The following is a 22,336-nucleotide window of genomic DNA, read 5'->3' as shown; positions in this document are numbered from 1 at the left end:
CTCTATCAACAGAGCAACAAGAGACACATATCTTACACACTATGTTTATCAACTGTCACCCTATGACAATCCTAATCATTATTAGAACTGCCACAGTACTATCTTTGTGCCTGGCTGCACTTAGTACATGCGGAGTGCACACATTAATTCTAAAATTAAGTGCACACTGGCAGGACACTAGTCAGCCCCATTCTTTGTGTCTAGGACCATGCACCGAGAAGGTAAGAGTTAAATGGCAAGATGGCACTTCCTGATGCTGACAATAATTTCTTATAGCTCTACTTGTCCACAGTGTGAACAGAAGGGCTCTGGAAATAACTCTACTGCCTGACTTCTGGCACTTGATTCGAAGAGCAGTCAAAGCCCTGGAGGGTCCATGCCCTGGTTGTCACAGCAGCCTTCTGCTTCCCCAATCAGTTTCCATTTCCCATACTGATATTTTGAGATTGCACACTCTCAGGTTACATAAAAATAAGATCAGGAGCACAACAGGTTACATGGGAATGAGAAGTTCTAATTTGGGTGACATAAATAGGTCTCAGACAGCAAAGAACATCCTGAAAGTAAAGGCAGAACTGTATGTAAATGCATTCATGTATGCTGTTTTTCTGGAGGAAGATTCCACAGCTTTCACCAGATTCTCAAAGCAGTCCATAACCCAAAAAAGACATAAAAAACAGAAACCAATGTACTATAATCACCAGGCACTTTTCATCCTACTATTTGTGGCTTTCATTCATTTCATTCAACAAATGCTGAATATCTATGTGCCAGGCCCTGGAAGGATACAAGAGAACAAGACAGGCGGACAGCCCCATCTTCATGGAGCTGCCCTGGTCTTTCACCTTTTTTTTTGGTGAGGAAGATTGTCACTGAACTAACATCCGTGCCAATCTTCCTCTATTTTGTAAGTGGGATGCTGCCACAGCATGGCTCGATGAGCAGTGTGTAGGTCCATGCCCAGGATCCAAACCCTCGAACCCTGGGCTACCAAAGCAGTGCTTGTGAACTTAACCACGAGGCCACTGGGCTGGCCCCCTTTCATTTGTTTTAACAGCTGCCCTTTTGTTCTCTGTACAACTGTACCTGAGTCAAAGCTACTGGAGCTGGAAAGGCTTCAGAGGGCCAAGACCCTCCTTGTGCAAGTGTCTTTTTTTTTTTTTTTGGTAAAGATTGGCACCTGAGCTAACATCTGTTGCCAATCTTCTTTTTTTTCCCCCTCCTTCTTCTCCCCAAAGCCCCCCAGTACGTAGTTGTATATTCTAGTTGCAGGTCCTTTTGGTTGTGCTATGTGGGACACCCCCTCAGCGTGGCCTGATGAATGGTGCCACGTCCATGCCCAGGATCCAAACTGGCGAAAACCTGGGCTGCCAAAGCAGAGGGTGCGAACTTAACCACTTGGCCACGGGGCCAGCCCCCAAGTGTTTTGAGTAGCAGTCAAGTAGCTTCATGTACTCTCACCTACAATCAGATGTTATTGACTGGTTTTTAATACTGAAGACTTGGTCTCGTCTTTAAAATTCCCACTATCTTCAGGGCAGTAACTTGGCTCAAGAGGGCTGCTTACTGGTTAACACTTCTTATGAAAACACAAGGATTTTATTTTAGGATGGGCCAGGGGTTAGAGGTATCACAGGCCAGTATGCTGTGAGGCAAGAAAATGTGGGCCACGGAAAGAAAGAAGTAAAACTATCTCCATTCGCAGATGACATGATCTTATATATACAAAGTTCCAAAGATTCCACAAGAAAGCTATTAAAGCCAATAAAATTCGGCAAAGTTGCAGGGTACAAGGTCAACACACAACCATTAGTTGTTTCTATACACCAGTAATCAATTAAGAATGCAATTCCAGGGGCTGGCCTGGTGGCATATTGGTTAAGTTTGCATGCTCTACTTCAATGGCCCAGGGTTCACCAATTCAGATCCCAGGCATGGACCGATACACCATTCATCAAGCTGTATGGCTGTGTCCCACATACAAAAAACAGAGGAAGACTGGCACAGATGTTAACTCAGTGACAATCTTCCTCAAGCAAAAAGAGGAAGATTAGCAAGAGATGTTAGCTCAGGGCCAATCTTCCTCACCAAAAAAAGAATGGGGGGGGGGAAGAATGTAGTTCCATTTATAATAGCATCTAAAAGAATAAAATAACTGGGAATAAACTTAACAAAGGTGAAAGACTTGTACACCAAAAATTACAAAACATTGCTAAAAGAAATTAAAGAAGACTTAAATGAATGGAAAGACACGTTGTGTTCATGGATAAGAAGACTTAACAGGAATATTACCCAAAGTGATCTACGAATCCAAGGCAATCCCTATCAAAATTCTAACAGCCCCCTTTTTATTTTTGGAAGAAATGGAAAAGCTGATCCTCAAATTCTTATGGAATTGCAAGGCACCCTGAATAGCCAAAACAATCTTGAAAAATAAGAACAAAGTTGGAAGACTCATACTTCCTGACTTCAAAACAACTACACAAAGCTAGAGTAATCAAAACAGTGTTGTCCTGGCATAGAGAGAGACATACAGACCAATAGAATAGAATGGAAAGTTCATAAATAAACCCATATATCTCTGGCCAACTGATTTTTGACAAGGGTGCCAAGTCCATTCAAGGGGAGAGAAAAATCTCTTCAATAAATGGTGCTGGTACAACTGGATTTCCCACCTGCAAAAGAAAAGATTTGGACCCCTACATCAAACCATATACAAAAATTAACTCAAAATGGATAAACAACCTAAACATAAGAGCTAAAACCATAAAAACTCTTAGAAGAAAACAGGGGTAAATTTCCATGACCTTGAATTTGGCACTGGATTCTTAGATACGACATTAAAACCACATGCAGCAAAAGAAAAAATAGATAAGTTGGACTTCATCAAAATTAAGGATGTGCATCAAAGTACACTACCAAGAAAGTGAAATGACAACTTACAGAATGGGAAAAAATATTTAGAAATCATGTATTTGATAAGAGTTTAATATCCAGAGTACACAAAGAACTCCTAAAACTCAACAACAAACAACAAATAACCCAATTAGAAATTGAGCAAAGGACTTGAACATTTTCCCAAAGATACAAAAACAGTCAAGAAGCACATGAAAGGATGCTCAACATCATTAGTAAAATTATGGAAATGCAAATCAAAACCACAATGAGATGCCACTTCACAGCCAGTAGAATTTTCTGGTTATAGTAAAAAACAACAAAAACAAAACACAACAACAAAAAACAGGAATATAAGTGTTGGTGAGGATGTGGAGAAGCATAACCCTTGTGCATTGATGCTGATGGGATTGTAAAATTGTGCAATCACTGTGGAAAATAGTTTGGCTATCCTCCACAAGTTAAACATAGAGTTACCAGATGATCCAGCAATTCCACTGTTAGGCATATACCCAAAAGAACCAAAAACAGGTATTTGAACAAAAACTTGTACACGAATGTCCATAACAACACTATTATCAATAACCAAAAGGTGGATATAAGTCTAATGCCCATCACCTAATGAATGGATAAACAAAATTTGGTATAGCCATACAATGGAACATGTGGCTATAAGAGGAATGAAGAGGGGCCAGCTCTGTGGCCTAGTGGTTAAGTTTGGCATGTTCTGCTTCAGCGACCCAGGTTCGAAGGTTTGGTTGTCTGGGCGCAGACCTACCCACTCATCAGCAGCCATGCTGTGGCAGCAAGTCACATACAAAATAGAGGAAGACTGGTAACAGATGTTAGCTCAGGGCAAATCTTCCTCAGGAAAAAAAAAGATGACGACAACGATATATGCTGCAATATGGAGGAAGCTTCAAACGTTATGCTGGGGCTGGCCAGGTAGCAGAGTGGTTAAGTGCACACATTCTGCTTGGTGGCCCGGGGGTTCGCCGATTCAGACATGGCACCGCTTGGCAAGCCATGCAGTGGTAGTTATCCCACATACAAAGAAGAGGAAGATGGGCACAGATGTTAGCTCAGGGCTAATCTTCCTCAAAACAAAACATTATGCTAAGTGGAATAGGCCATAGCCAAAGGACAAATATTGCAGGATTCCATTTATATGAGTATCTAGAATAGGCAAATTCATATAGAGAGAAGGTATATTAGAGGTTACCAGGGCCTAAGGAGAGGAGGAATGAGGAGTTATTGCTTCACGGTTACAGCGTTGCTGTCTGGAGTGATGAAAAAGTTCTGTAAACAGAAAGTGGTGATGGTTGCACAACAGTGTGAATGTAATTAACGCCACTGAATTGTACACTTAAAAAACTGGAAAATTTTGTTATACGTATTTCACAATTTTTAAAGAAAATGAATACTGTAATGTACCAAAGACCACTGAGTTGTAGACTTTAAATGGATAAACTGTGTAATAAGTGAATTATATTTCAAGAAAGCTGTTAAAAAAGGAGTTCTAGCTCTGCCACATACCACCTGTGAGACTGTCAGCAGATTACATGAACCTCAGTTTTGTGCATAAAACGAGACTGGTGGCACCTACCCCATAGGGCAGCCATAACGATTAACTAGAATACTCTGTGAAGCCCCTAGCAGATGGTTCCTCTTACTCAACAGCTATTACTACATACAGAAAACTGAGGTTAGGGGCTGGCCCCGTGGCCGAGCGGTTAAGTTCGCACACTCCGCTGCAGGCGGCCCAGCATTTCGTTGGTTCGAATCCTGGGCGCGGACATGGCACTGCTCCTCAAACCACGCTGAGGCAGCGTCCCACGTGCCACAACTAGGAGGACCCACAACGAAGAATATACAACTATGTCCTGGGGGGCTTTGGGGAGAAAAAGGAAAAAAATTTTAAAAAAAGAGAAAAAGAAAAAAGAAAAAAAGAAAACTGAGGTTGGCATACTGATCAGGCCGGGACAGGCCTTGCATGAACCTCACTAGGGCCTCAATTTCATGGTACTCTCTCCCAATTTACATATTATGGAAGGAACGAAACCTTTTTTAAGAATGATCTTCTCTAATTCATAACCCAATGATAATATGATATGCTACAAGAAAAAAATGTTATTAAAAATATGAGAACTTTCTAAAATTCTATAGGACTTTCTAAAGATTTCTAAGGATTTGACACGGTCTGCGATTAAGAAAAAAAGCACTTTCAGTACAGAAGTAGAATAAATCAAATTCCGAAAACTAGATGCTGTTAAGGACATAATATCAATGACAAAAGGGCAGAGGAGGAGCCCGTCAGGCATGAAGCCATCTCTGACAAGCCTTGTGAGGGGGTGGGGTCATTGCTGGAATGTGACAGGAGGTGAGACAGAATGGTCCTGTTGGTTAGGAAGCTAGGACTCTGTACAGATCTCCAGAGCTGAGCTGGATGCTTGATAACAAACATGTACAGACCTGACATCACTGTGGTTTGTATAAACTACAGGTCACCCAGCCAGAAGAATTCACAGATGATCCCTGAGGTTAAAAAATACAACTAGTACTACTGAAACCTAGATGTACTTTTTTATTTTTTTCTGCTTTACTTCCCCAAATCCCCCCAGTACATAGTTGTATATCTGAGTTGCAGGTCCTTCTAGTTGTGGTCTGTGGGACGCCGCCTCAATATGGACTGATGAGCGGTGCCATGTACACACCCAGGATCCAAACCAGCAAAACCCTGGGCCGCCCCAGCGGAGCGCACGAACTTAACCATTCGGCCACGAGGCTGGGCCCAAAACCCCGACTTAGTTTGCACACAACCTCATCTCAGTAAGTAGAAGGAGCGATAAAGAATCTCTTTATGTGAATTTAATTCTAATAAATGAAGCAAAACAAAGTAGTTGAGGTAGACGTCTGAGAACTCCAGGCCAGTCAGTAAAGGAAGTGGTACCATGGGTCCTAGGAAGGCCAATTCAAGAGTCCGAGACCACATGTAATCCAACAACTAGGAGTTTCAAAATGGGGAAAAGACAATCCAAGAAGAAATTTGAACAACACAATCAACAGACGAGCCCAATAAGAGCAAAGAGCAAGTATTTTGAGAATGCTGGTGAGCTCACACAAGGAACTCTGAGTTCCTTAAAAAGAACACGCATCAAAGATGAAAGCACGCCTTATACCAATAAGGACAAATATCAATACCAGTAAGGACAAGTATTGACCAAACATAGGAGCAAGCAGGAATAAGAGTCCAACACTGGTCGCCTGCCATGGAGAACTACATCATGGGACACTGGTGGACCTTCAAGGGTCAAGTCTTTTGGTTTCCATTAAAACAGGGATGATGGCAAATTCTATAAAATGTAAAAGGTTAGTCTGGAATCAAACCTGGACAAAATTCTGGATGCAATTAGCAAAGAGACGGTTTACTATGATTTAGAATGGGAAATGGGGTATTTGAAAGGCAGCATGGACTCAATCAAGAACAAGTCATGCTAGACCAACCTCACTGTCTTTTTTTAGATATTAAACATAGATCAGGAGAGGCTACAGAGGAGGACTTTAGTATACAGATCTGGATAGTGTTTTTATGAAATTTGCAGCTAACATGAAACTGAGGGGAGTAATTAATATGCTACATGACACAATTAGGATTTTAAAAGATTCAGAGAAGTTACAGACGGTATAAGACCCCCCCACACGCACACACAAATCAAAAAGACAAACAAAAACCTTAAGAGAGACAACTATAGGGCCACACACTGAAGTCTAAACATTGGGCTATGCAAATACAGGAAGAGCAATTGTAGCGGTTTGTTTCTCTCTGATGAAGGGCTAGAACGCAAAGAACTTTTTTTTTTAATATTTTATGTTTTTGCTGAGGAAGATTTGCCCTGAGCTGACATCTGTTGCCAATCTTCCTCTTTTTATTTGAGGAAGATTTGCTCTGTGCCAACATCTGTGCCAGTCTTCCTGTGTTTTGTATGTGGGTCATCACCATAGCATGGCCACCTACAGGTGGTGCAAGTCCACACCTGCAGCAGAACCCGGGCGCTGAAGGGAAGTGTGCCCAACCTAACCACTAGGCCACAGGACTGGCCCCAAGGAACTTCTTAACTACCTGAGTCATCCAATAGGGAAGGAACCATTTCATGAGACTGTATGTTCCAGAAGTTCCACAAGGACAGAGACTTTTGTTTTGTTCAGTGTTGTATGTCAAACTCCTAAACAATGCTGGCCACATAATAAACATTCAATAAACCTTTCCTGAACGAGTGAATGTTTTTGGAGGTGTCCAGGTTGAGCTAGAAGCCCAATGGATTTAGATGCTATAGAAAGCTAAAAGCTTTAGAAAGCTGGTTAGACTAAATGATCTAAGTATCATTACAACTTGCCCTTCTCCTTGATTTACATCAATTCCATCCTGAATCACTTTAAGCCTCATTTGCAGCCCGAGAAACTGTTATTCTTCCTACACAGCCTCTGTTCCACCGACGTTGATTACCACAGACCCCTACCTCATATCACCAACTGTTTTCTTAACCCATACCACAGGGGAATGCTCCACTGAAGCTCCACATAGACACGAGGATACAAATTTTCACACAATAAATACTCATGGGTGTGTATATCCAGAGTTAAGTACAGTTCTGAAGGTGCTAAGAAGTTTCTTCCCTTTCTTTTCTAGTCAGTTAAGTATACTGGAATATGAGTGTGTGAGAACAACATTTCTACAGGAAGACTCACGCACTTGCTCTAAATTATTTAAAAATCAATCAGTGAAAAGGTGAATTGCCCACAAATTTCAGAACCTCCAGCAATTGTGAGAAATTGGCTATTTTATGCCTCAATGAAGGCAACACAAGAAAACTGGTAATCTCCTCAGCCTAGCCCTTTGGTGGTATGGTAACAACCCACTGCCTCGGCTTTGTCTCTTGCCACTTTTGCTCTTTGCCCAACATACCCTGTGCTCCTACTAACCTGCAGCTACTCAGTGGTGTTAGTCTTGTTCACACAAGCTCTTCCCACGGCCAGGAATGTCTTCTTCCCAACTTCACCCAGCTAACTTCTATCCATCCCTCAAAACTCAGTTCAAGGGTCACCTCCTCCAGGAAGCCTTCCCAGACCAATACCCACCCACACTTCCATCTCCTACCCCCATCCCCACTCTCCCTCCTACTCTGTGTTATCAGAGCACTTATACACTGCTGGTTTCTGTCTCTATTTTCGCTAGTTGGTAAACTCTTTGGTAGCAGGACCCTACAAGGCACCCCTCACAGGTTAATTGCACGAATGGATGATTAATGAGCAAACTCATATCAACCTGCGGAGCTGACTGCCTTTTAGGCTTAGAGAATTTAAGCAACTTGCCCAAAATCACACTAGGAAAAGCCAGGACTTGAATGCAGGCCTATGATCTTTCCCTAACCATCTTGCTTCCCCGCTGTGTCAGAGAATAATGCAACTTTGGCCACAGGTATTGTGTAACAATAGGAGCCTAGCTCCAAACATTCTCTTCTGACCAATGATCTACTTTTGGAAAGGGCCAGATCACTTCCCTCAACCTGAGAATGTTCTGCTTCCCAGGAGCCCTTCCGGCCCTACTACACCAAGGGCATGGCAGAGCTCTGCTGTTTTAAAGGAGTGGGGAGACTCCCCACGATTCACCTTACACAGATACCAAGTGTTCATTTTCAAATCAAATCCCATGGATCAACTTGCTTCTTGAAAAGAGGTGAGCAAGAGAGGAAAGTGGGTAAACACAGACTTGTTTTTATAATACCTGCAGGAATGTTCTTTTGGAAACCCAGTTTTATGGGAAAAAAACCTTGTGAAATAATTCAAGAAATAAAGTTCACCTAAGCCATCACCGTTCTCTGTAATACCACCGCAAGGGGAATAACGAAGCTTCAATTACTGGCACATTTTGTCCTACTTGTCTCACCTTTCTCATTTTAATTTTTATACTTCTCCTGGTAACCTAATTGCAGCAGTCCCAAGAGAGTTGTTTTTAACAAGATCAGACAGGCACCACTATTCTAAGTTTTAGAAAGTAACATAATTCATAAAAATATGTACTTCTACAGCTGAAAGTCTCATTTAAACATACAGAAGGAGACATACCATTAAGTGGAATTTGGCAAAGGTCTATTTCTCGGGTCCCACTAACACTCTCTTGGTGAAGCACCAAAGCGAGCCTTTGACCAGGCTTACATGGCTGGATAAGTGTCATGAGGAGGCTCAGGTGTGGAGGCCTCTCTCTGGGGTCTGAGAGACTAGGAGAGCTGCGCAATGGCCAGATACCCGGGTCATCTTAAAATATGCATCATTAACCAGGCTTTCTCCTCATCCTGGTTTAAGGCATCTACCTACATATCCACTCACCAAGCTCTAAGTGATCCCCTCTACGGTACCTGGTGTTCCTCTCTATAACTCCCTGTGTACACTCCAAGGAACACCCAGAGATAGGGGTTTCTAAATAGCACGTCTTAGACAGAGGTTGACAGGTAAGCATCCTAAATGGAGTGAAGCTTTAAACCCTAGCTTGGATAAGAACCCAGTTCCTGACTTCCTTTTTTTTTTACCAAAGATTTTACTTTTTCCTTTTTATCCCAAAGCCATTCAGTACATAGTTGTATATTTTAGTTGTGGGTCCTTCTAGTTGTGGCATGTGGGATGCCACCTCAGCATGGCTTGATGAGTGGTGCCATGTCCGCAGTGAGGATTCGAACCAGCAAAATCCTGGGCCGCCAAAGAGGAGGGCGCGAACTTAGCCACTCAGCCACGGAGCCAGCCCCGCTGACTTCCTTTATGGAGCTTGGAATTCTGACTGGGAACCTCAACCCCCAAGGTTCTCACCCTGGTGTGTAGACAATCAGCTGCTTAACACACGCAAGTCACACAAACTCTGAATCCTAACACCCTCTTCCTATGATGAGACCACAGATGTGAAAATGCCTCAAAAGGCTGAAACCACTATGCAAACTGAAAGGTATTTGGAGCCCAGAACACTCCATGCTATTTTAGAACACTGAGGTGTGAACTAGGCCAGAGACATGTGCCTATGCAGGGGCAGGTGTGTGTGGAATGAAAAAGCCGGAAGGCCTCCTCAGCCAGGCTTGGTTCGTGGAAGCAGCTTCTTCTGGTTTCTTCCCTGATCTTCCCCTGGAAGTATGAAAGCACCCAGACTCTCCTCAGACCCTGGTCCCTACTACTAGCCTCAGATGCTCACTCTTTCCTTACAGCCAACACGAGAGGGGGAAGTAACCACGGACTCTGAAACAAATCTTCAGGTGCAGTTCACTCAGATATTACTGCTGGCCCAGAGAAAACTGAGGATAAACAATGGAAACACACACACAAAAATTATCACTAGCTTTCATCTGTGGGCAGGCTGTTTTGTAGGTTAAGTTTTGCTTTTTGGAAGCAACAGGCTTTATCCTTCTGCCATGTACCCGGGCTGTCACCCAAACCTGTCCTACTTTGACCCTGGGGTGAATACACAGAGAACAATCACTAACTTAATCTGTTTCTCTGACATACGTGCAATTTGAAAATACTAAGAAAGAGTATTCAACTGTAATCATATTATAATGATATTTACTTACATTGTAGTTTGTGGTTCACAAGGTATCAATAAATGCAAGAGCTGGGAATCTGGCACCAAATCCCATGTTCTGATACAAGATTTAGGCACTACCTCAGTAAAAAACACCACCACAAAAAATATATGGGACTGCTCTAAAAATATAAAATTTTTAAATCTACTTTATTTTTCAGATCCTTCTGTCCTTTCTCTCCCCAGGCCCACCACGGGGTGGTCACTCTGGACTTAACAGAGGTCTCACCAAACTTCTACCTTCTGTGATACACAGCTTTACCCCTCCCAAAAGGTGCATCAACATTGGTCTTCAGGACTCCTTTGTATTTTGGCAAGCCACCATAATATGCTAAGCTTTCCAAGAGTCTTTTTTTGAAAAGGTAGCTAATGTTTAGTTAGAAGAACATGACTTGGCAATTAAAATGTTCAAGTTCTATTTCATGCTACTATAATTTACAAAATCTCTAGTAAGTAAAGTCTGAGATATTTTAATTAGTATTCCTCTGCCTAGCTGAAGAGGAATTCTAAGACATTTATTTATATTTCTCCTCAACTGATCACAGTGTTAGAAACATGGAACTATACAAGTGGCTATGTGTCGGTATGTTGAGTCTATCTCTAGATCATGGGTGTCTTAACCTTTCTTTCCTTATTGGAAAGAAAACCAACTACTGTGAGACTAACTTTATGAGGCTCTGGGAACAGAAAAGAGCATGCAGGCTGAGAATTTGGGAGAAAAAAGGAATAGGAGGGGCAGCCTGGTGGCGCAGCGGTTAAGTTTGCACATTCTGCTTTGGCGGCCCAGGGTTTGCCAGTTCGGATCCCGGGTGCAGACCTATGCATTGTTGAGCCGGGCTGTGGCAGGCGTCCCACATATAAAGTAAAGGAAGATGGAAAAGTAAAGTAGAGTAAAGTAAAAAGTAAAGTAAAGTAGAGGAAGATGGGCATGAATGTTAGCTCAGCGCCAGTCTTCCTCAGCAAAAAGAGGAGGCTTGGCAGCAGATGTTAGCTCAGGGCTAATCTTCCTCAAGAAAAAAAAAAAAAGGAATAGGAAAAGACAAAAAAAAAATCATGCGGAACACTCACGGTGGATCTTCCAAAATCACCCAGTTCTCTTATTCCCATGAATATAACCTTAAATGAGGAGTCATTACTTTGCAGAAACATTAAAACTAAAAACGAAAACCGAATGTCAAAGGACCCAAAACACTAGCCTTAGTGGATTTTACCTCTAATGCCAAGGCAGTCTTGTCATAAGCACAGGGTACTCGTTTCTGGATTGCTTTTGCAAAGACAGGTCCATTCTGTGTGGATGGCAAAGGGTTGATCGCTGCCCCAGGAGTAGTGGAAACTGCAGGTAGAGGAGTTGTGGTCTGAGGTTGAGCATATGCATGAGCAGGTTCTGGGATCCCGTAACTGTTGGAATTCCTATTTCCATGCTTTCCGTGTGGTGAGGATCTCACGAGCTTTTCAACATAAGGGACGGGAATCATCCCAACCCGGCCATCTTTGTTCCGGGCACTCCACCACTGTTCTTCAGGCTTCTCTATTATCACCAGGATCTCACCCTTCTTAAAGGGCAGGTCTTCGGCATCATTCCCAGGAAAATCATAGAGAGTCCGTACATATTCCAGATTTTCTTCTGCTGTAGGCAGGCTGGGTGCTGATACAGATCCCATTGGTGGGCTCGGATACCTTAAGAGAGAAAGAAAATTAAGAGAAAAATCTTACTCTATAACACGAGTGTTTCAAACTTTTTAATAAACCATTCTCCTCTATAACAAATTATTTCCCTCCATATTCTCAATTAAGAAGGTTCTGTCACGCTGTTTTACTTTCTGTTGTTTGTGTTGCAAGAGAAGTTAATATCCTCAATTTGCCTTTTTAAATCACATGTCGAGTGTATACACATACACATACACACACACACACACACACACACCCCATATCTCTCTTATAGGAACCTTTTGTTTACACACAGAGATACCTGGTCTGAATTTATTTTTAAAATCTGGAATAAGTTCAGTAGCTACGTTCCACCACACCCTCTTCCTCCTGGTCCTAATCTATGGCATGCACCCTGCACAGGAAAGCTCCTTGTGCACCCAGAGAGATGACAAAGGCCTCTGTCTGTGTCCCTCAAAATATACAAACCAGAAAAGGGTTCATACACTTGCCAAGTTAAAAAAAAAAAATTAAGACCCATATTGCATCTTGTACAGGAATCACATCTGAGCACCAAAATGAAAACGTGAAAGTTTTCATTGCAAAACTCACAGGCAAGAGCATTCATCTAAGCATCAGTCCACAGACACCACCACACCCTTTGTTGCGCTCACAGATTCAACATGTTTTTGCCTTGTACGCTGTAGGATGCGCTCCCGGAGTCAGTTATAAAGCACAGCCCCTGCTCTCCAGCAACACCTCATCTGAATAACACTTCTGCAAAAGAAGTATAGAGGTCTCTCTTCACCTAAGAAATGTTCTGAAAAGTTGCAAATACACCAAGTTTTGGAAAAAACTATTTTACCATTAGCCTTCCCCCCCCTCCAACTTTTCTGAAGCATAGAATCTACAGCAGATTAACAAACCATGGGCTTCATCCAAAGAGCCTGCGACTCTTCAGGAGGTGACAGCCTGCAGGACCATCACCAGGGTCCGCTCAGTCCTAGAGCAGTCCCGAGGGAGTATGCCAGGATAGGATATGCCTTCCCACTGACTATGGTTTCCAATTTGTTTTATCTTTAATTAGCTCATGGCCATTCTCTTTCTTTCTTTCACCCAAAAAATGATCTAAAGAGTTATTTCATGTAAGGACAGGTTTTCCTACGTTGAAGTATTTTAAAGTTTCCTTTATAAAGTGTCACCAGATTACAACATTCAGCAAAAAAAAAAAAAAAGGAAAACGAGAGAAAAAAATCCCATAGTGCCTACCCTAACGTAACTACAATTCTTCTTCCCTCCTTCTCCCCTCCCAAGAGTCGAGTTTATAGCTTTCTTAAAAGAGAGTTTTGTGTATGCCTGCGGCAGTTTTTCTGCCTAACATCACACCACAGGCATCTCCTCACATCACTGGTCTTCACGATCACTTTTACAGCCAGCCAACATTTCATTCTGTGAGCCGGCTGCAATGAAGCATCCCTGTCTTTCTGGATATGTGGTTTTTCTTCCTCCTATTTAATCACCAATGTCACAAATTCTTTTGAGCATATTTTCCCTATGTTAGATTTTTTGTAGAGCCTGGATTCCCAGATTAAAGAATAGGAACATGTTCACAGCCCTTGATACATACTGCCACACTACTTTACAAAAGGTAGTCTTCATAATTTGGCAAAACTTACATCTTGTCAATGTAAATGACTAACTTCACAATAGTCAGAATACCATGGTGATCTAGAGCTTGATTTAAAACCTCAAAGACCTTATTAACAACCTGATAACTAAGGGGAAAACTGCTTAATATCAATATATCTAAAAAAGAGAGAGCAGGAGTAGTAGGAGCAACAGTAATAGCTGACACTTATGACATGTGCCAGGCACTGTGTGCAGACATTAAATTATTTAATCCTCACAGCAATCCTGTGAGGTAGATGCTGTTATTATCCCCACTTTACAGATGAGGAAGCCAAAGCAGGAGTTAGATTTGCACTCAAGCAGTATGGTCCCAGAGTCCTTGCCATAACCTCTAAGCTAGTCAACCTCAAGGATAAACCCTGTACCTTTCAGGTGTATGAGTAGTCACGTCACAACGTGTGTGAAATGTTCACGACAGTTCCTGACTAGCACCGAGCATCCAATTAGCTCCCCACCCCCTTTAAAGTACACCTCTGTTCCTATTTCAAGGGCCATAGAGAGTCTGTGAAAAGTTTGGGTTGTAGTACATAAGTCTCAGATACTTTACTAAGAGTACAACTGGTTCATCTCAGACCCCATCCAAGGGTATTTTACTGTTTGTACAGTGAAAAGGAAAAAGCAGTTAGTTCTACAACACAGACTGTCAGGACACTACTATAGCTTCAGTGGGGATTAACACTAGTAATCCATTTACCCAGGTATCCACTGGCCTTACTATGTACCAAGAACGTGAGGGACAAACAATTAATTAAAACCAGTACCTGCTCTCAATAGACTGCCAATTGAGTAGAAGCAGAGACTGGAAGGCAAAACGAGAGCACAAAGTGGAATTAATGTGTATCACGACAGAAGGTGAGGGGTCAAGGAGCACTCAAAGGAAGGAGCGCGTCTGCTAAGACTCAGGAGAACAGGCAAGGAGGTGATGCACAACAACCTGAAGACTACGCCTGTGAAGTTGAAAGATTTTGTGGAAGACATGCTTATATATTTTGGTTCTGCATCAGAAAACGACTAGAGGCCCAAAGGTCCAAACGCTCCGTTCCCCAACTTCCCCACAGCTCACAGGGCACAGAGCTGGTTTCCACAAGCAGAGACCAGGAGCTTTTGGTGGTGACGCCCTCCAGAGGTTGGCAAACTTGAAGGGCCAGTGCACGTTTGAGCCTCTGAGGGCTACATATGGCCTCTGTTGTATATTTTTCCTATTCTTACACAACCCTTTAAAAATGTAATAACCATTCTTAGCTCCAGTACACTCTACAAAAACTACCTGTGAGTCTAGCCTAAGGTTCCACAAACTACGGCCTGTAGGCCACAGGGCCTACCACATAGTTTTGTAAATAATGTTTGTTAGAAAACAGCTAAGCCCATTCACTTACGTATTATCTATGACTGCTTTTGCACTATAAGGACATAACTGAGTAGTTGTGACAGACTGTACGGACCACAAAGCTTAAAATACTTACTATCTGGCCCTACACTGAAAGTTTGCTGATTCCTGGTCTAGATAACTGGGTTAAAGGAGCCAGAGAGGACTTTTCCACTATCAACTCTCCCCAGGTGAGGGGGGTGTGTACAAATCTCATAAAGATGGAAGGTAGCTTATACTTTCTCCACCACTATATTGCTATCGCGACCTTGGGGTTTACGTTCTGACTCAGTACATGCACATATTTCCCTGAATGTGACATAAAAATCAATCTCTCAGGCCACATTCCTGACATAAATTCAAAGCCTTCCACCCCATGTTCTCAACTCATGTATTTATCAAAATCCCCTGCAAATTACATATGAGTTCCACTGTAGAGATGAAACCATGATGACAGGTCAGATATGCTTGCCCTTTAGGTTAGGCCCCATTCCCCAAAGAAATATGAAACATAAGAGTAGGACAATTCATCATTTCTAAATCATTTCACAGTTTATTCCTTGATCAAGACTGTAAATAGCACCCATCAACTCCCCTTTTAAAGTTTACATACTAAGAGTTTTCCAAGCCCCTTCAAACACATTAGACCCATGCTTCTCCTTCTCACATGTCTATGGTCCATGGTACACTGAGTAGCAGGGCCTGGATGACTAACTGGTAACTGGCTTTTCTTAGCTAACAACAATGAACCTCTCTCTCCTTTTGGTTAAAAGCATTCTCACTTTCATGTATAAACCATAGATAAAACATTTTCTTTAGGGGCTGCCCCGTGGCCAAGTGGTTAAGTTCGTGTGCTCCGCCTTTGGCAGCCCAGGGTTTCACTGGTTCGGATCCTGGGCGCGGACATGGCACCGCTCATTAGGCCATGTTGAGGCGGCGCCCCACATGCCACAACTAGGAGGACCCACAACTAAAAATACACAACTACGTACTGAGGGGACTAGGGGAGAATAAGCGCGGGGGGGGGGGGGGACAAAGAAGAGTGGCAACAGTTGTTAGCTCAGGTGCCAATCTTTAAAAAAAAAAAAAAAAACATTTTCTTTAAATCTGAGTGTTAATACCTTCTAAGCTTAAAATCTCCTTATTCATGCTAAAGTAGTAAAACAATCACCTTCTGGTGGGAGAGAGTCTCAAAGGTACTGGTGATGTTCTGCTTTTTTAAAGGGGGTACCTGGATATTGAAGATTTTTAAAAATTGTATACATGTCTACACATATTCTCTCGTATGTATGAAAGACTTCATGATAAAAAGTTGGAAAGCAAAACAGCTGGTAAAAGAATCAATTCCAAGAAGACTAAGTACCTCTCTAGTGAAACTCCTTTTAGGTAAGGTAATCCTTTCTTCATGACTCAGTGGCACTGAATACTGAGGACCTCTCCCTTCCACCCCTGTGCTCTCCTTCTATGTCTGTCGCTGCCTGTCCACCTCCTTCCACAGCTCCTCTGCTTATTCCCATTATACTCATTCTGGGGATACCATCTAAGCTTAGACTCCCAAATCTGTATATTTAGGCCTCAACTCTTTTCTCAATAACAAACCCATCAGATTGCTAAACATCACCTGGCTTCCGTGTTGTAAACAATCACCTCCCTCACCCTGATCCTTTCTCTTCTCTTCATTAAAGGCACCATTCAAGCATCCCTGAAATTATACCTCTTCCCTCATCGTCTACATGCAATTGCCAAGTGAAGGCTGTCAGTTTCGACTTTACATTTCCAACACATTTGATATTAGTTCAGCTTCTCACAATCCCTTCTCCTGTAACAGCCCTTAATTAGTCCTACACTCCAGACTCTCTCTCCCTACCCAGTCCCATACCAGAGCAGTTTCTAAAAAGCAAAACTGACCATGACAATACTCTCTTAAAAACTCTAGATGGCTCCCACTGTTAAATTCATTTACAAAGCACAGGAGGCCCTTTACAATTCAGCATTAAATTACATTAGCTGCTGCCCATCAATCACAATAATTACAATTCTCTGCCTTTCCTGACAGGTACTGCCACCACCTTTTCTACCTCATCTACTTGTTCTCATCCTTCAAGAATCAGTTAAAAGAGCGCCTCCTCTTTCAATCCTTCCCTGACCTCTTAGTTGATCATCCTTTCTTTTAAGCTCCCATGGTATTCTATTTTAATTTGTTCACTATACTGAGCTTCTCAAAGTGTAGAACCATGGTTTACTCCCAGATTGGACTTTGGTATAGCGTAGGCATCAATATATTAAAATCCCTACCAATAAAACTAAAATGCCAAAGACACAGAGAAGCATTTCCCATTCCTATTTCTATCCTTTTTTCCTCTTGAAAACACAAAAGCTTCAGCACTCCAATTCCCTAAACCTGGTTTAATTCTGTTATACAGACAAATCCTGCGTGCCGCTTGGTGTGCCATCCAAGCCTCTTCACCTCACCACTGCTTCACAAGCACTCTTAGCCATCATTCCAGACTAGCTGCCACATGCCTGGTGGCCCCACCTTAACTTATGATCTTAGCTCAGACTCTAGGATAATCTGAACTCCCACTAATAAGCACTGCCCCCTTTTACTTATTATAAAGAACTAAAATATTTTAGTCTGAAGGAACCTTAGAAATAATCTAGTCTAACTGTTCAGATCAAAGGGAAAATTCTTTCTTGGGTAAAAAATTCTGAATTTTGAGTCTTAAACAAGAAAAGTCACAGATCAGACAGCTACGAGTACATTACATGCCATGGGAACACAACTCTTAACTGGGCAAGCTTCCACTGCCAGCATGATGACAATATTCTTGTATCTCATCTGAGCTGAATTCAGGTGATTTAAACTACTGATAAGAAGAAATGCAAAGGTTTATTTATGTGCTAAATTCTAAGATAATCAAAACTATCGGTAATCCTTCTCCCCTACTCCTAATTATAAAAGTCCAGATTTGAGTTCCCTTAAATATTTACAACAGGGGATGTGGGAGGAGGTGTGACCGTGCTGCCTGTGACATCCTCTGGTCCACGCAAGGCTTGGTTTCTGCTTCACAGGTGTGAAGGTCCTCCTCCGGGCACTTAGCTTAGGCTGAGCATCCTTTCTCCCTTCTCCCACAGCCTACTTTACTATATTAATTATCTAATATTACCATATTAGATAGCATGGAAATGGCCTTTTAAAAAATCCCAGTAACCAGTAAGCTCCGCAAGAGCATGACAGGGAATGTTGATTCAATGTTAGATCCATGTTTCCAGGTACGTGTGATGTGCTACGAATGTTGAGCAAAAAACAAAATTTTCTCTAAGGCTCAATTTGCTTCAGTTTTTATTTCATTTTATTTATTTATTTATTTATTTTTAAAGATTGGCACCTGAGCCAACAACTGCTGCCAATCTTTTTTTTTTTTTTCTGTTTTATCTCCCCAAATTCCCCCCGAACATAGTTATATATCCTAGTTGCAGGTCCTTCCAGTTGTGGCATGTGGGACGCCACCTCAACGTGGCTGGATGAGCGGTGCCATGTCCGCGCCCAGGATCCAAACCAGGGAAACCCTGGGCCGCCGCAGTGGAGCACGAAAACTTAATCATGTGGCCACGGGGCCGGCCCCTGCTTGTTTTTAAATTTTTACTTCTCATAATTTTCCTCCTAGCCTTCACATAGCTACATAAGCCAAAACTGGAAAATTTTATAAGCCAAGCAAACTATGCAAAACACTTTCAAGTTTCTAAACCATGGGAAAATGTATTTCATATCTAAATAATCCACTCGGAAACCTGAAACCTTCTCTTGTTAAACAGGAAATAGCCTCTATTAAATAAAAAAACACTAGCGCTTACCTACTAAAGGTAACTTAATAAACAGAATCTTAAGAAGGTTTATACTCAAATAAAATGGAGGTGAAAACCACCACAGGATTTACCAAATGATTTGTAATATAAAAATTACATCCATGTGCAGAAAGAGAATCCTTTAGGGTCATGCAAAATCAACAAAAGCCACCTGATATGATGCCTTTCGGGGGTTAAACTTAAAATCCACTAAGGAATACCACAAACGCAAAAAGCAATTAATAAGATAAACCTAGAGTACTCAAAGTTACAAATAAATATACCAAGTCACCTGTTTCTTCCTTTCTCTTCTCCCATCATCCCCCCCCATCAGAAACATCAAAATAGGCACCTCCAAGCCACAGCTCTGTCAGTCTACATATCTATATGACCTATGATGTACACGTAATCAGTCATCATTTTACACCTGGATTACAGTAACAGTCCCAGGTCAATCCCCTGCTTCAAATTCCGTCCACAGCACCCACTGCGCTTTAAATAAAATCCAATTTCTTTGCCTTGACCATCATATCTTCAAACTCTTCTTATATGACCCCCTTCTTTAAGAACCACACTCCCAACACACTGACTGTCTTTCTCACCTCAGGACTTTGAGTAAGCTCTTACCTGTGCGTGGAAGGCTCTCACTTTCCTTTTAGCCCAAGCCTTCCCGAGGCCTGCTTCTTCTCTATCCTTCATGCTTTCTCTGACCACACTACCTCAGGTAGGTCCCTTCTAGTATATTCCCTCAGCCTAGGTCTATTTCATTCATAGCATTTATTAATCTTATAACTATTTTATTTACTTTTCTACATTTTAGTCTGCCTCCTCCACTAAAATATAAGTTCCATCATGGAGAAAGTATATCTGTCACCCATCTTTCCCAGTACCTATCACTGGGATATAATTCTCTTGTAAATACTTTAATAAAAAATTAAAAGTTAAGGAACATTGTGATAAAAAAGATGAGACCAGAACAAGCACCAGTACTTAAACTCTAAGGAAGTCATACATCTATGACCACTCACTAAGCAAAATGAACTATTAGCCAAGAGGCATGAAACTTTTTAAAGCTAAACAACTTAATTTATCCTGTTTGGGGTGTGAAGAAGTATTATGTTGACTTTTGCATCTGGCCAAGGCTTTTTTAGCCTCTAGTTTTCTACAAAGGCTAATAATATTTCAAACCAAATCCATGAATTTCAGGCTTTCCTGAAATTTAAATTCATAAGTTCCAAATCCATGAATTTGGAGGCAATCCAAAGATTCAGTATAACAAAGTAAACACAGTCAGGATCTAATTCAGCCAGCATTGCGATTGCCCTCCAAGATACCAGGGAAAATTAAAAACTAAATTACAGCAACATGGGGGGCAGGAAGACAATTAAAGCTGAATGTGAGGGAGAGGGTCAGGGAAAGGCCCCATTATTTGTGAGGGGCCTGGAACAACAGGTAGGATTTCATTGGTGAGGAGTGGAGTTAGGCAGTCAATGAAGAGCCAACAGCCTGAGCAAAGGTACAAAGCTGTGAGTAGCTGCATAGGAATGGCTACCAGGGAATGAGTGAGTGGCTTAGTGAGGCTGCACTAAAAGAAGGACGAGAGGGGGCGAGGACAGGCATCAAAGACAGAAAGCTACATCTGCTGCCTGGGAAGATGCATGTATGGAAAATTTGGAGTCGTTTTTGTGGGTACTGGGAAGCCACTGCAGCATATCCCTTTTTCTCCCTTTAGAAGGGAATCAAGCCACTTACTCACACTTTTTCAAACAGCTGTATTACAGTACCTGTCACGTCAAAGCAAGCACAATGCCCTGCACATAATATGGCTTAATAAATGCCTGAAATTAATGCTATAACTCACCTCCGCAAGTCAGGAAAGTAAACATATTAAAAATCTCATTACAGTGGGTTCTAAAATTCTCTCCAATATAATTCTCCTTATATTGGAATTACATTGTGCTCAAAGTTGACTCCAATTACCAGTATCTTTGGGGACCTAGAGGTTTCACCAATCAGATTCTTGATGTCTACGCCTTTGTTACACAGTATTTGATTTATAATCACTTTCTCCCAGTTTTTAAAGTCCATTTAGTTCAGCAGTTAATCTTCTAGTCATAATAACTGTCATGGCTTTGTTTCCTATCTCCATTCCACAGAAGCAACACTTAGGCACCCAGTGGGTGCTCCTTAATTAATTATAATAGCTTTCAATGTTTAAAGCTCAGAGTAGTATCTTGTTAGCAAATGTATAAAGTCAGAAACATCTCATTCTGAAAAATCTTTATTAGCATCCTGTCCTTTTAAATAGATGCTTAAGAAACAAATTAGGCAAAGAAATATCTTTCTTCTTCTTTTTTTTATTTTCTGCTTTATCTTCCCAAACCCCCCCGTACATAGTTGTATATCTTAGTTGCAGGTCCTTCTAGTTGTGGGAGCAAAGAAATATCTTTTATTTGTAAAATTCGAGGCAATTTTTTCGGCTCAAATTTGGTATAGTTTAAATAAAAGAAACGTCTGATAGAATACTGATTAAGGCAAATTAAAGCAAATAATCAAACAAAACAATGCATTTTACTTAGAAAAGAGGATGCTTGATGCTCAGTATCACTTTGGGTTCTTAACTTTAAAACAGATATTAAATCATTAGAGTTAATACAAAAAGGACATCTGAAATTGAAATAGGATAGAATTAAGATAAGTGTCATTCAAAAATTTCCCTTAGTAACACTATAGCCTTATTCCTCCTTGGAATTTAACCAAATTAATTTCTAGCTTATTAATGGTCCATCTTGGGGGGAAACTAAAAAATAATAATTTCAAAAAAATGTTCCCGCTGAAGCCAATGAACCTTCTTTTAACATTTTGTAATTAATTTATTATAAAAAAGGACGTGTCTGGCTTATTTCAAACGTGGCACCAAAATATCAATATATAGTTGAAATTTCAGTTAAAGGTTTCTGTTTCTAAACGCTACAGCATTTTCATTTGTCGATTGTTCCAAAGGCTGCAGTCTAGTTCTTGATCTGCAGTAACCTGGAGTTCAGAGATCTGCAGAGTCCCAAGAACCCCGAATGGTGTGCACATCTATGTGTACGTGCATTTTTGGGGGGGAGGAGGCTATCTTCAGATTCTCAAAGAAGTCTATAGCCCAAAATCAACACCACCACGCTGCTTATTATAGCCAAATAGAGAACGTAACGAAAGTAAAAAGTGTACATTTTAACTATGCAATCGCCGTTAAGCATGTTAAAAATGCATCCCCTCACCCAGTGACC

The 22,336-nt window shown here is 41.4% G+C and overlaps 1 protein-coding gene across 1 annotated transcript in view; it reads right to left on the bottom strand.

Annotated features, from left to right (window-relative positions):
* The window catches only part of CRKL (CRK like proto-oncogene, adaptor protein), a 36,257-nt gene that overhangs the window by 12,910 nt on the left and 1,011 nt on the right, over positions 1 to 22,336 (bottom strand). Inside the window, exon 2 of the mRNA XM_014868055.3 lies at positions 11,725 to 12,190. Within this exon, the coding sequence (XP_014723541.1) occupies positions 11,725 to 12,190 (466 nt within the window). The remainder of the gene's footprint in view (positions 1 to 11,724; positions 12,191 to 22,336) is intronic.

Source organism: Equus asinus, chromosome 8 (genome assembly GCF_041296235.1).
Source record: "Equus asinus isolate D_3611 breed Donkey chromosome 8, EquAss-T2T_v2, whole genome shotgun sequence".
Lineage (NCBI taxonomy): Eukaryota > Metazoa > Chordata > Mammalia > Perissodactyla > Equidae > Equus > Equus asinus.
This window is presented reverse-complemented; position numbering and strand designations above follow the sequence as displayed.